The 13,118-nt window shown below is 37.8% G+C and overlaps 1 protein-coding gene across 6 annotated transcripts in view; it reads left to right on the top strand.

The window, feature by feature from the left end:
- Positions 1–13,118, top strand: part of dgkg (diacylglycerol kinase, gamma) — a 104,474-nt gene that overhangs the window by 36,016 nt on the left and 55,340 nt on the right. For all 6 annotated transcript variants that reach the window (XM_086051695.1, XM_086051696.1, XM_086051699.1 and 3 more), the window contains 7 exons: positions 369–467; positions 3,624–3,734; positions 3,835–3,908; positions 6,580–6,654; positions 10,023–10,108; positions 10,448–10,537; positions 11,402–11,562. In XM_086051695.1, coding sequence (XP_085907821.1) covers positions 369–467; positions 3,624–3,734; positions 3,835–3,908; positions 6,580–6,654; positions 10,023–10,108; positions 10,448–10,537; positions 11,402–11,562 — 696 coding nt within the window. The remainder of the gene's footprint in view (positions 1–368; positions 468–3,623; positions 3,735–3,834; positions 3,909–6,579; positions 6,655–10,022; positions 10,109–10,447; positions 10,538–11,401; positions 11,563–13,118) is intronic.

Here is a 13,118-nt window from a genome sequence, read left to right on the forward strand (position 1 = left end):
TATATCCACTAGATGACCTCGCTGACTTGCTTTTACATCACAGAGATGCTACAGAACTGACTGATCAGTCAGTCTTTTTGTCAAGATTGTTGTGCAATATGTAAATCATATTGGTTTTTTTTTAATTGTGTTGTACTGTTTTTGTATTCGTGCATCTAGTGTAATATGTATGTTGTCTCTAAGCTTGCATTTTCCCAGTTACTGCAGCCCCCTCCAAAATGTGCATGTTAAGTTAATTAAAACCGCCTAAATTGTGCATAAGCGTGAACATGAACATGCAACCCAAATGAAGGCAAGCACTCTAGAAAGTGGGTGAATGGATGGACTATACTATCACATTTGTTTGTGCGACTTGCTGTCCTCCACAGTTGCACAACAAATGTGCATCCCATGTGAAGCCAGAGTGTGACGGAGGACCCTTGAAGGACCATACTTTGCTGCCCTCCTACATTTGTCCTGTTGTCCTGGTGAGTCACATACTACACTTATTGTACCATTTAGGAAATGCGCTATATAAATAAAATTGTATTGTGTTGTATTGTATTGTATTACAGAATACAGAGAATACAGTACTTTATGTTCAGGGACATTTCAAGTGTAGAGAATAAAAGTAAATGGGCAACATATTAGATGCTTAAAGTGGAAGTCAAACCAATCATATTTTTTTTCAAGAGTATGCTCTATGCAGGCCCACTAGTTGAAACAAGGCATTTCGATAAATATTGTGTTTGTGGAATAGGACTTAATCCGCCTGTTTTTAGCCATCTCTCGGGGCGGCCATTTTGTCACTTCTCTTGACTGAAAATGACATCAGAGTTGCTCAGGTAGTGACCAATCACGGCTCACCTGTTTTCTGAAGATAAGCCGTGATTGGTCGTTATCTAAGCCCTGCGTGTATGGTGATGTCATTTTCAGTCGACAGAAGTGACAAAACGACCCCCCCCCCTGAGATGGCCAAAAACGGGTGGATTTTGTTGCTTAACTCATATCCCACAAACACTATTAATCAGAATGCTGTGTTTCAGCTAATGGGCCTGCATAGAACATATTCTTGAAAAATATATATTTGGGTTGACTTCCACTTTAAAGTACAGAGAATTAATAAAACTACTTGAATATTTTTACTTTATTTTCATTTGAAAGGATAACCCATAGGTGTTCTCTCTGATGTCCCCCATCGACAACACCTCTCTCGTTTGCTTTTGAAAAAGAAAGTCACTTTCATGTGTAAACAGCAGGTGCACTTGCCAATCGGAGTGTCACACTGTCGCTCTTCTTAACTGGTCGTGTCTGAAGTAGAGTTCAGCAAGCACCTGCCTCCATTTCAAACTTTGAAATTGATTCTGTTTTGGGCCTACGACCTCCTAAGAGGCCTTACAAGAGGCTTTAACATAAGGTGAGAGTCTATAAGGAAACTGAGTTTAGCTCTGTGTTCACTTCAAATGGAGAGAAAAAAGAGAGCAATACTGTATTCCCCAATAAACAAACACGTTTTTGTCATGTTTGTTAAAACAGTCATTATGCCGTGACATTAGGGAACGATAAATATAATCTGTGAAAAAATCAGCCATCTCTGGCTGCATCTTGTGCCTCTAATTTGATATTCAGAAAACCACAGCACCTGTGAAAAAACACCAATCAAAGACAGAAGTTGTGACTTACGAGGTGTCAAATGATTGATGCCTCATTTCGCTTTCTAATTATAAAACGTTTGTAGATTTGAATGTGAGTGTGAATGCTTGTTGTCTCATGTGCCCTGCAATTAGCTGGTGACCAGTCCAGGCTGTAGACAGCCTCTTCTTGCATTATTGCATATAAACGTGAATGCAGTGGAACCTCCAGTTACAGTACGAACGCAATTGCTTCCGCGATCACGTTTGTAACTTGAAACGTTCATAAATTGAGGTCATATTTCCTATTGAAATGAATGGAAATGCAATTAATTTGTTCTGGCCCCAAAATTAAGGTATTTATTTTAACCAGTGTGTGGTTAAAAAGCAAATAAAATGCAGTATAGAAGTAAGTGAAAACACACTATTATAAAGAAATAAAACATTATAACTATTTATTGCTCATTAACTTATCAGAGTTTGTTTCTTTTCTAATTCATTTGTTGACTTTGATTAACCAATTTTGGGAAACTTGCCTTTTTCTGTAAAAAAAAAAAAAAAAAAAATCATAAAGTGGAATGTCCCAATGTTCGTTGTTGATCATTCGCTACAAATTCCTTTTTTTTTTTTTTTTTTTTTTTAATATTTCTGGGATTGTCTCGCTCACACTATCACCAGCAAGTGCTTTCTCATATGTCTAATAAAAATCAAAACAACAACACATATAGCCTGGTTAGAGAACAAATCTCTCTGCTCATGTGTGACAAGCGCTTCCACTAACACTCCCTTTAGCGGCTTCCCTTTTATTACAAGCCATTCTGACTGTTTAGCGTTTTATTTACATTTTTCTTTGGGAAAAGTTCAATGTGTCAACACGGGACATGCTTCTGCATTCATTCAACCTGGCTGCTTCTGGCATCCGTGATTGGATGAATGGAACTTCTGTCTGTCGACAATTTGCGGGGGGCTATTTGACGTGATTACACCGACATTAACCGTTCATTCTTGTAATTAAAAAGATTCTACATTTTAATGAATAACACACACACATTAAATATATCTATATTTTTTTACAAAAATGAAATGATTTCCGGACGTCACAAACGCAACGTTGATTTGTGATTGGATGAGCAAGAATGCAGAGGTGAAACTACCACCTACATATGCAACAGCTTCCGCCTTTAAGCAGCAGAGGGATATCACTAGTTTTCAGATCACAGGAATGCGTTATGCACGTTACCAATTATGGTTACGCAGCGCAAGAAAAATCGCAACATTCTTTGTAGATCCATCCGCTCATCCATGCCAAGATTGTTCGTATGTTGATAATACTACGCAAATAGACATAATTCTTCTACTAAAATGTTGTATGTAACTCGAATTGTATGTAAAAACTCGAGGTTCCACTGTATTGAATATAAACGCAATAGGCTCTGAGGTCTAAAAACTCGGATGGAGCTCAGAGTTCAAAGCAAACATGGTGAAGCGGCATTTAGCTGTTATGCTGCATGCAAATGGAATAAACTGCCAACAGATGTGAAATCAGACCAGAGTATAAATGCCTTTCAATCGAGATTAGATCTAAACTTTTCCCCCCTTGCCTTTTAAGCATTTTTAAATCAATTTCACTGTACTGTACGGTCTTTTAGTGATTTTAGAAATCTCCTTTTTATATCTTTAAATTACTTTTAAATGTCTTTAAATGTTTTGTTCAGGCGTTTAACTGTTGTCAATCTTCGCTCTTTTAGTCATTTTGGTAATTTATCTCAACTTTCCTTTTGAATTTCTTTAGCTGTTTTTTTATTTGCAAGTGTTCCAAGCACATCGAGTTGCCTTGAGTGTATAACATATGCTATATAAACAAAGCTGCCTTGCCTAAAGTCAGCTGGGAGAGCACACTTGTGGCCCTAATGAGGATAAGCGATATAGAAGATGGATGACTGTTTTTTTTTTTTTCTTTTAAGGTCTAAAGCTTCACATGATTCCATCATTTTTCACCGGTCTTGTCTGCAGGACCGCCAGTCGATGGTGAAACGCGGAGAGGGCGAATCACCTCCCTGCACCAGCCCGGACGACATCAACCAAATGTTTAAATTCTCCCCCGGAGAGGGACAAGCACTGCAGGTAATTTGCTGTTTCGGCCGGGTTTCCAACGAAAACCAAAATCAAAACTTGCTCTGTCGACTAAAGAACTGACGTTGTTGCTTCAACTTCCTGTCTACAGATCTCGCCCTTCCCAGGCACTCACCCTCTGCTGGTGCTGGTCAATCCCAAAAGTGGCGGAAGACAGGGGGAACGGTAAGATTTTTTAATTGCATTTTAACATATACTGTATCATCAAATAGTGAGAATGAATGAAAGATGTTTATTGAGACACATTGTGGTCATCTATAACATCTGCACTTCCATTTTCAATGTTGCTTGTCGTCCTTCATTTCAAATGCTTTAGAAAAGCGTATTGACGTTACGAAGAGGGACGCTTACTAGCCATAGTTTACGTAATTGGTTTCTGTATGTAACTGTGTTGCATCATCAGCATGTTTTGTTTGGTAGCACATACAGGACATGCATTACAGAACATACGTGTGTCATTCAGCACACCAAGCTCAGTTGTCAGATCGGTCAGTTGTGTAAGTCTACGAAGGTCACAGGAAACGGGCATGCTGACATGACAGAACTCATTAGTATATTGACAGTTTGAGAGGGCAAAGATCAATGTATGGGAAAAAGAATTGGGATGCCTGGCCATTACAAAGTGAAGAAATGAAGAGCTATATAAATCAGATGCATTATTAATATTATTATTAATTATTATTATTATTAGTACTAATAATAATAATAATAATAATAATTATTATTATTATTATTAGACTTAGACTTGAAATTATTGATCCCTTTGGGATGATTCCCTCTGGGAAATTTGCATTTCCAGCAGCAATAATATATATATATATATATAATTATGTTGTTCTGAGTTGTTGAAAATTAATCAAATGTGATGTTTTTCACTTTTTAGTATTTTTCCACTGACTTTTTTGATTTTGCTCCCCACATTTGAAATCAATGATATCAACTTTCTACTCCTTCCTTCCGTCAAAATAGACTCGTTATTTGTCATCTTTCGCGAATGTCAAAGCAAGGCAGAAGGGCCAATGAAACCTGTGCTTTTGATTAGCATCACTCAGTTATGAAAATACTCTGTACCTGAATAATGAAACTGTAAGGTCTTATTATAAGTGGCCAAAAATGTGAAAAAAAGTCTGTTTCCTTAATTTTATACTTTTTTTTCCCCATTGGATGTATGTGATTTTGATTATTGCTTTTTGCTCACTGCAGTGTGTGAAATTAGTTAATGTAAATGACACATTTTTGTAACATGGTTGTATTGTCCACAAGTTATTTGATAAACCCAGTCATTCTGATCATCTATATTGCAGCTTTATGATCATAATGATCATTGTGCTGTCCACCCTGTCATTATTTACTGCCACTTTAAAAAACCCTCTGATGTTTTCAACAACATTACTACCAGCATTTTGTCTTTCTTGGATATATTCTGAACCAATATTTAGATTGAATTCTGTCAAGCTTAACATGTCTACTTTGTCATAGCGACATATCAATTGCTATAAAAGCCTTTGAGAAATTTGAAAGGTATTTGTTAAACGGTACACGGTCAGCTTGCTAGCTGAATCACATTGCTAGCTGACGGTCCACCAACTGTTTCATAAAATGTGAACATTAGTAAAAAATGTCCACCCTGTCAGCAAGATCACATACTTTCCCATCCTGCTTGCTGTACAACGTCAGTTGCTCAACATTCTGGGGTCTACGTTGTTTGTATTTTGCCCTTCATAATGCGCCACCCATTTTTAATCGGGGACAGGTCTGGACTGCAGGCAAGCCAGTCTAGTCTTTTACTACGAAGCCACACTGTTGTAACATGTGCAGAACGTGGTTTGGTATTCTCTTGCTGAAATAAGCTAGGGCGTCCATGAAAAAGACATAGCTTGGATGGCAGTGTATGTTGCTCCAAAAACTGTAATTACCTTTCAGCATGAATGATAATGCTAGCATCATTATTGCCTAATGCCATGGGCACTAATACAACCCACATACATCACACTGCTGGTAACAATCCTTTTGGTCCTTTTCCTCTTTGGCCCGGAGGACACAACGTTCATGATTTCTAAAACCAATTTGAAATGTGGAGTCACAAGATCACAGAACACTTTTTACATTGTGTCAGTCCATCTCAGATGAGCTTGGGCATAGGGAAGCCGGCACCATTTCTGGGTGTTGTTAATGCCTACAGTATATGGCATTCGCTTTGCATGGTAGAGTTTTTGTCGATGTAGGGACGAACTGTGTTCTCACTTGGCAATATCCTTTACAGATGCCAGTTTTGATGCAGTGCCGCCTGAGGGATCAAAGTTCTCAAGCATTCAATGTTGGTTTCCGGCCTTGCTGTTTATGTGCAGAGATTTGTCCAGATTCTCTGAATCATTTGATAATAACATGGACCGTAAATGATGAAATCCCTAAATTCCCTGCAATTGTTCATTGAGAACTGTTGGACTATTTGTTGACGCAGTTGTTCACAAAGTGAACCTCGCCGCAACCTTTCTTGTGAACAACCCAGCCTTTTAAGGATCCACCTTTTTACCCAATCACGACACTCACCTGTTTCCAATCAACCTGTTCACCTGTGTAATGTTCCACATGTGTTTTGGGAGGTTTTTTTCAACTATTACAGTTTTTTCTTGCCCATTTCTTTTTTTGGAACTTGTTGCAGGTATTAAATTCAAAATTTGTATTTGCAAAAAAAAAACCCAAATCACTTGCACTTGCACTTTTTTTTATTTTACCCATTTAAAATGAATATTTAAAAGTAGGTAAAATAAGAGAGGATTTTACAGGATTTATATTTTTATTTTCGGCTATTTAAACTTGCTTCTCCTCCCTTCAGGGTTCTCAGGAAGTTCCGGTACCTTCTAAACCCACGGCAGGTGCATAGTTTGGACCAAGGTGGCCCAGCACTCAGGTAAATGCCCCCCATTAAGTTGATTTAATTACATCAATCATCAACATCCTCCACCTCCTTGAACAATTTACATAAACAATTAATTTTAGATCTCGAATTGGAATTAAGTGATACTCACCAGCCACAATGTTAAGTCGACAATCTAATGGATCTAGGTTGCCTACAGGGTTAACTGTCGCCATGGCGCCATAGCAACAGGCTCAGCTGGCAGCGATGTGAGAGGGAGATTGGTTTTAGCCCACTAACACACGCTTGTTTTAGACTGTCGCTCATAAAAATCCCAGTGCAGAACGGACAATTGGGATTATGGTAAATGGATTAATGAACGTTTCGGTGACAGACAATGGAAGTGACTCATGTGTACACAAATTCAATCCTCAACCCCTGCACTATTGCACAGATTCCCAACAATGTCACATTGAATTTTTACAGAATTTTCTCTGGATCCAAGGGAACATATCATAATGTCCAACATAAGGACAAAAAAGTACACTGATGAGATTTGACAGAGATAGAAGCATGTGAATATGTTAAATGTTTTCTTGTGTTAAACTCTAATTCACAGTTGACAAACTCAAGGCCAGGGGGCCAGATTCAGGCCGCCACATCATTTCCTGTGGCCCGCGAAAACAAATCATGTGTGTTGACTTCATGTTTCTTGCTAAAATATCAAAATTCCAAATTGTCTTCACTTTTAATAATGTTGAGATATTTTTTGTGTGAGCAATCCCCCTCACAAAAACAAATAAAAAATAGCGGAACAAAGATTTTTTTTACCTGCTTCTTTATTTTTTATCAGAACTAGTTACCCATCAATTTGTTGTGTCTACATATGTAACAAATGAGTTAATGAGTTGATTATTCATTTATGGGGGTTCACATAATTTCACAGTTATAACGGCTGACCGAGGTAAACAATAACTATGATGCGGTGCATGGCAAAAATTTGTTTGACACCCAATTCCTCCACTTCTTCATACTGGATACTACATTTACAAAATGTTGTACTATATAACTAAAATGAGAGAGGCGTTTTCTTTTTATATAGGTACCAATTAGAAAACCAAATTGATATATATTTAGATCAAATATCACTTGACACTTTTTCTCTATTTTTACCTTTTTCAAATCAATATTTACACACTATCTGAGAAAATTATAGTACCGGTAGTACTAATTAATTTTTCATTCATTTTTTACACATGAAAACAACTTTTACCCTTTAAAAACTTAGATTTAAAAATAAATACATTGGGGAAGTATTTCACTTGGAAAAAAAAAGATTACAGAAACACATTGACTGAAAATAAGAAGATTTGACAGACGTATTTACATTATGTTCTCCTTACCTTCCTTTCCTTTATCTTTGCAAATAAAAAGCAACTGATTTATTTTCATTTTCTACCTGCTAAAAATAGTTAATGAATAATGAATTCATAAAGTTAAGGGATGATAAGGCAAATATATTTTTTTTCTTTCTTTTTCTTCTTCAGTAAATAAAATATGAAAGGACTAGCCAGAAATATGCTTAACAGTATTGCTGACTGTCACCACTGTATATGAAAGATGTTAATTTTTAACGTGTGTAATAAGAATTCTGTATACATATGGACTAAATGTGAGCATTAAAGGTCCGCTGAGCGCCAGGTGGCTTGCTCGAGTGAAAGGCGTCTTTGGCCATGTGCAGCTGCCAGAGATGAAAGCCTCCATCGATACCTTTGTCGCAACTCACATGAAAGGTCCCTTTGAAGGTCACATGTGCTCAGGAGAAAATGGGCAAATTGGAGTGAGCACATGCGTGTGGACCTTCTCTCCTCATCTAATTCCTGGAAAATCTCCAGTAAATTTCCAGAAAAATTCCAGGAAATTTCAATGGGAAGCAAGCTGGGGAATATTAGAACTATTCCAAATTACATACTTTCCATGGAAATTATATGAAGTTGTGGGAAGTAACTAGGAATTGAGGGTATCATATTGAAACATTAAAGTAAACATTTTGTTTTGTCATAAGCAGGCACCCATGCGTAAAAAAAATAATTGATAGGAGTTTAATTGCTATATTTTCACAACACAAAGCTAAAAATAAACCAAGCAACGGCTCATAATCTGGAAAAAATTGCAAATTGGGGGCCTCAAGGTACCACTGCTAATTGCATGAATTAAATTGTATAGCTAAATTTGATTTTGGCCAACCATACTTAAATCGATAGGGCTAATTTTCAAAATAATAAATTCCTCATTCATTCCTATTTATTCCTATTAATTTAATTTAATTAGATTTTGGGGAAAAACTTGCAAATTGAGGGACTCAATGTACCACTGCTAATTGTATGGATTAAATGGTATGGCTTAATTCGATTTTTGTCAACCATACTTAAACACCCTGAAGGGCAAACTTTCAAATTAGTAAATTCCTCATTCATTCCCTTTTTTTCCTGTTAATTTCTGTTAATTCCATTGGAACACTTCCAAGTCATTACATATTATGAATTCAGTGCATCAAAGCAACAATGAGCTCCATTTTTAGATTCTAGTAAGAGGTTCATGATCATGGCGATCGTAAACTTCCTTAGCATCTGTCATTGCTAAGGAAGGGGCGTTCGGTACAGGTACACTCTGCATGCGACAATATGTCTATGTGGACAGTCCGTATATCTCCATGCAAAATGACTGCATTCTTCAGAAGATCAGACAAGACAAAAAAGGAATTTTGCTGAATGAGTTGTACCGTTACAGGAAACTCATCCACGTCATTGCTTGATCTTAATATGGACTGATAAAATTTGTAAGCATTATTATTAGATCATTAGACCCCATTCATGCTTTGGTCAAAAATACAAAACTCCACAGTCAGTTACTAATATCTTGAAGCAGAACAAAGTACAGTTGTGCTCATAAGTTTACATATACCATAGTTGTATGTATATGTACTGTACTGTGTATGTATTAGATACCCTAGGGGTAAACCTGTATACCCTGATCTAAAAGGTAACATGTGAGCAACTAGAAGCACCCATTTGTCACACTTTCCAATAATTTTGCTCACTTAATAAGTGGGTGGCTTCAAACAAAGTGTTGCTCTGTCCTGACTTGTTTAACACAGCAAGTTTTAAATAAAAGCTGGAATTCTGAACTTTCGTCTCATATTCCTCCTTTGATCTGAAATTGTCTTTGAATATATCTGTTAGGGGCTGTAAATATTCTATATGCCCACCCCTAGTCACTACCAGAGTCACATCGGATCACCTATGTAGCACTAGTGTTGTGCTAGCATCAATGCTCAGAATTGAGCTATTGAGAATTCATCAAAGCAGTGTTTGACGCCAGTGACGCTTACGCATCACACGTTGTTACATTTGTCCTTTCAGGCTCAACTTTTTTCACGACGTCCCCGATTTCCGAGTACTTGCATGCGGTGGGGACGGCACCGTTGGTTGGATCCTGGACTGTATAGGTACTTGTATAACTTAATTCAGGTGATCCCGCCTTGTGCAAAATGTATTCATGCCAATGTCATGTTCTCCATTGTCAGAGTTAGCTTCCATCTTAATTTTTTGTCATGTTTTTCTTGCGTCACCGTATATATATATATATATATATATATATATATATATATATATATATATATATATATATATATATATATATATGTTTTTAAATAGAAAACTGGTGAGGTCGTCATGAATGCCTTTGAAATCCTCCAAACCTTTTTAAAAAAAAACAAAAATGTCCTTTCATCTTGTCTGCTCAGTCACCGGTGAGCAAATGTGACAATAGAAATATGTCTCTGCAGACAAGGCCAACTTCGCCCGGCACCCCCCGGTGGCCATCCTGCCGCTGGGGACAGGCAACGACCTGGCACGCTGCCTGCGCTGGGGGGGAGGTGAGACTCCTACATTCTATACTACATTGGCAAAGTCAGACTATTTAGCAGGATTCGTGAGTCCTACCAGTAAACCTACCAGTTTACAAAATTATACACGGCAAATGTAAAATCCATCCCAATGATGGAATTACACGGCCATAAATATAATATTGTGCATTATGTAACCTCACTAAGAAAAAGAAATGGCTATTGAGGAGTTAAGTGGAAAGCCGTTTAAAGCCTGGATCATAAATTCTTACTCGAGGATGGGGCCAAATAGTTTTGGTTAAGTTCCTGGGGGAAAAAAAATAGACAAATGTATAAATAGCAAAAGCCGAACTTGTGGCAACACATTCATTTAGTTGATTTATCATTTTATGTGACAAGTTACACTGTTGAGGCAAAGCTCAAGTGTGAGTCACCCAGACAGAAAATATCACCACCTGCTTGATGTTTTTAGCTATATGTACCAAAGTACCACCTGTAAATTTCAAAATCCCACTTTAATAGAATTACGTACAGTAAATGGCACTTACTAACAGTAAGTAATTTATTAAGAGGCCCTGGAGTATTAGACAGTGGATTTTTTTTTATTATGTTTATAATGCCACCACAATTGTTTTGAACTAAACAACCAAGATTTTAATATCAAAATAATTTAGTTTGAAATCAAACAAAAACATTTTATTACATCCCAATGGGAAAATTCTCCAACAACAACAACTTGAATGTCACGCTGAGAAAATTCCACCCAAATATCAGGGTTGGTTGTAACACATTCCACAAATATGAGCGGCGCGCTTTACCCTCACCGCCTGCACCCTCTCACCTCCCACCCCCCAAAAATGTATATTAAATCCTACTAATGTTTTTTGTTGTCAGGATACGAGGGGGGCAGCCTGCTTAAGTTCCTGCGCGACATTGAGCATAGTATCGAAGTGGTGCTGGACCGCTGGAACATCGACATAGTGCCCAATGACAAGGAGGAGAAGGGCGACCCGGTACCCTACAACATCGTCAACAACTACTTTTCGATCGGAGTGGTAAGAATATTTAATTGTAAGATATTAGGTATTGCTGCTATTGGCCGACTACCAGTCTAGATCATACTCTGCCTCTCGCCCAAAGTCAGCTGGGACAGGCTCCAGTGCGTTTGATGCCAGCACTTGGGATTCTGGAGGCGTTTGATAGATTACATTAACATGGCAACACATAGAAGCCAAAATCTGATTGGACAAACAAAATTAAGCCATAAGTAAAGTGCACAGCCAAGACACACACTATGAAATGAATACAAAAGACGGTTGGAAAAAAAAATATTTCCATTTCATGTAAGTTGTAAATGTACTTTAGGTCTGTGCTTCTGATGGTGTTTGGGCCCAGACTGCACATTATATACAGTAGAGAACAATATAGTGGATCGGGAGTGATTCCAAACACAGTCTAGTTCTAGCTGATATATAGCTTGTTGGCTCATTATTGAGCGTATTAGGTGAATCCTCCTTGAAATGAAAGGTAGGATTCTCAGAGGAAAAAAAGTTTGCGTTCACAGTGTGACAACTAGAATAAAAAACAGACGCTAGCACTATTTGTCATCGCCTTGGACAAGCCCACCACATGCTCCACATCATGTAGCCAAGTCAGTGTCATATACTGTAACTGTGGAAGCGTTCAGATTGAGCCTGATGTCACCATGGCACCCAAACCTTGAAGCACAAGATTCGCCAAACAGATTGGAGGACCTCTTATGGTGACGTGGTGGAATGAGTCACAGCGGCTGGTTTGCTCAGGTGTCCAGATAGGCGGCCATCTGTCGCCATTGCACCCGCTAGGCTACGCGATCTGTCAGCCTGGGTTTCACATAACTACTGTAAAGTACATTTGTTCCAATCATCCCTTAAACTATGTCCATTTATCCATATTTATTTATTTATTGATTTAGTGACTATTGTGATTTAGTTTTAAAGCAACTAGCTACAAATGAACACATTTGTCGTTACAGATAGCACTTTGGTTCTCTGTTACATCAAATCAACAGTGCGCTCCGCTAAAAGTTTCCCCCGAACTGGACGTTTTGGTGCCTTATGACATAGAACACAAAAGTGCTGCATGCATATAGGATGTGGGCGTGGATCACGCAGAAACAGTCCCCCCCCCCCAAAAAAAAACTGTGATTAGATCAACTGCAAATATACTGCGATTCAATGTATACAAAGGAAAAATAATCAATCAAAAATTATGTGACCTTCACCCCCAAATTTTTTTACGGTTCATTATTTTTTTCCATAAAAAAAAAGACTAAATTATTACCTATAAAATTCTATACAGCAATATAACTAAACCAACAACAATTTCCTACTGATTAAGTCGACTGTGATTGTTAATAGATTCAAGCAGTAAATGAAAGTGATACAATAAAGAAAGCTGCAACCGGAAGACGCAGTTCACACATGGACAAGTGTGTTGTGTGTACAGTCTGGCAAGCATGCCGACATCAGCAGGAGTGCAGTTGTGTAACATCGCCACAGTGCATCCTCTTCTACCTGTGCACATGATGTCCTCTGTTGGCAATTTGTATCTTATTTTTTCTATGAGGTGC

The sequence above is a fragment of the Filicampus tigris genome, chromosome 14 (assembly GCF_054856515.1).
Source record: "Filicampus tigris isolate MCC_2025a chromosome 14, RoL_Ftig_1.0, whole genome shotgun sequence".
NCBI classification, from domain to species: domain Eukaryota; kingdom Metazoa; phylum Chordata; class Actinopteri; order Syngnathiformes; family Syngnathidae; genus Filicampus; species Filicampus tigris.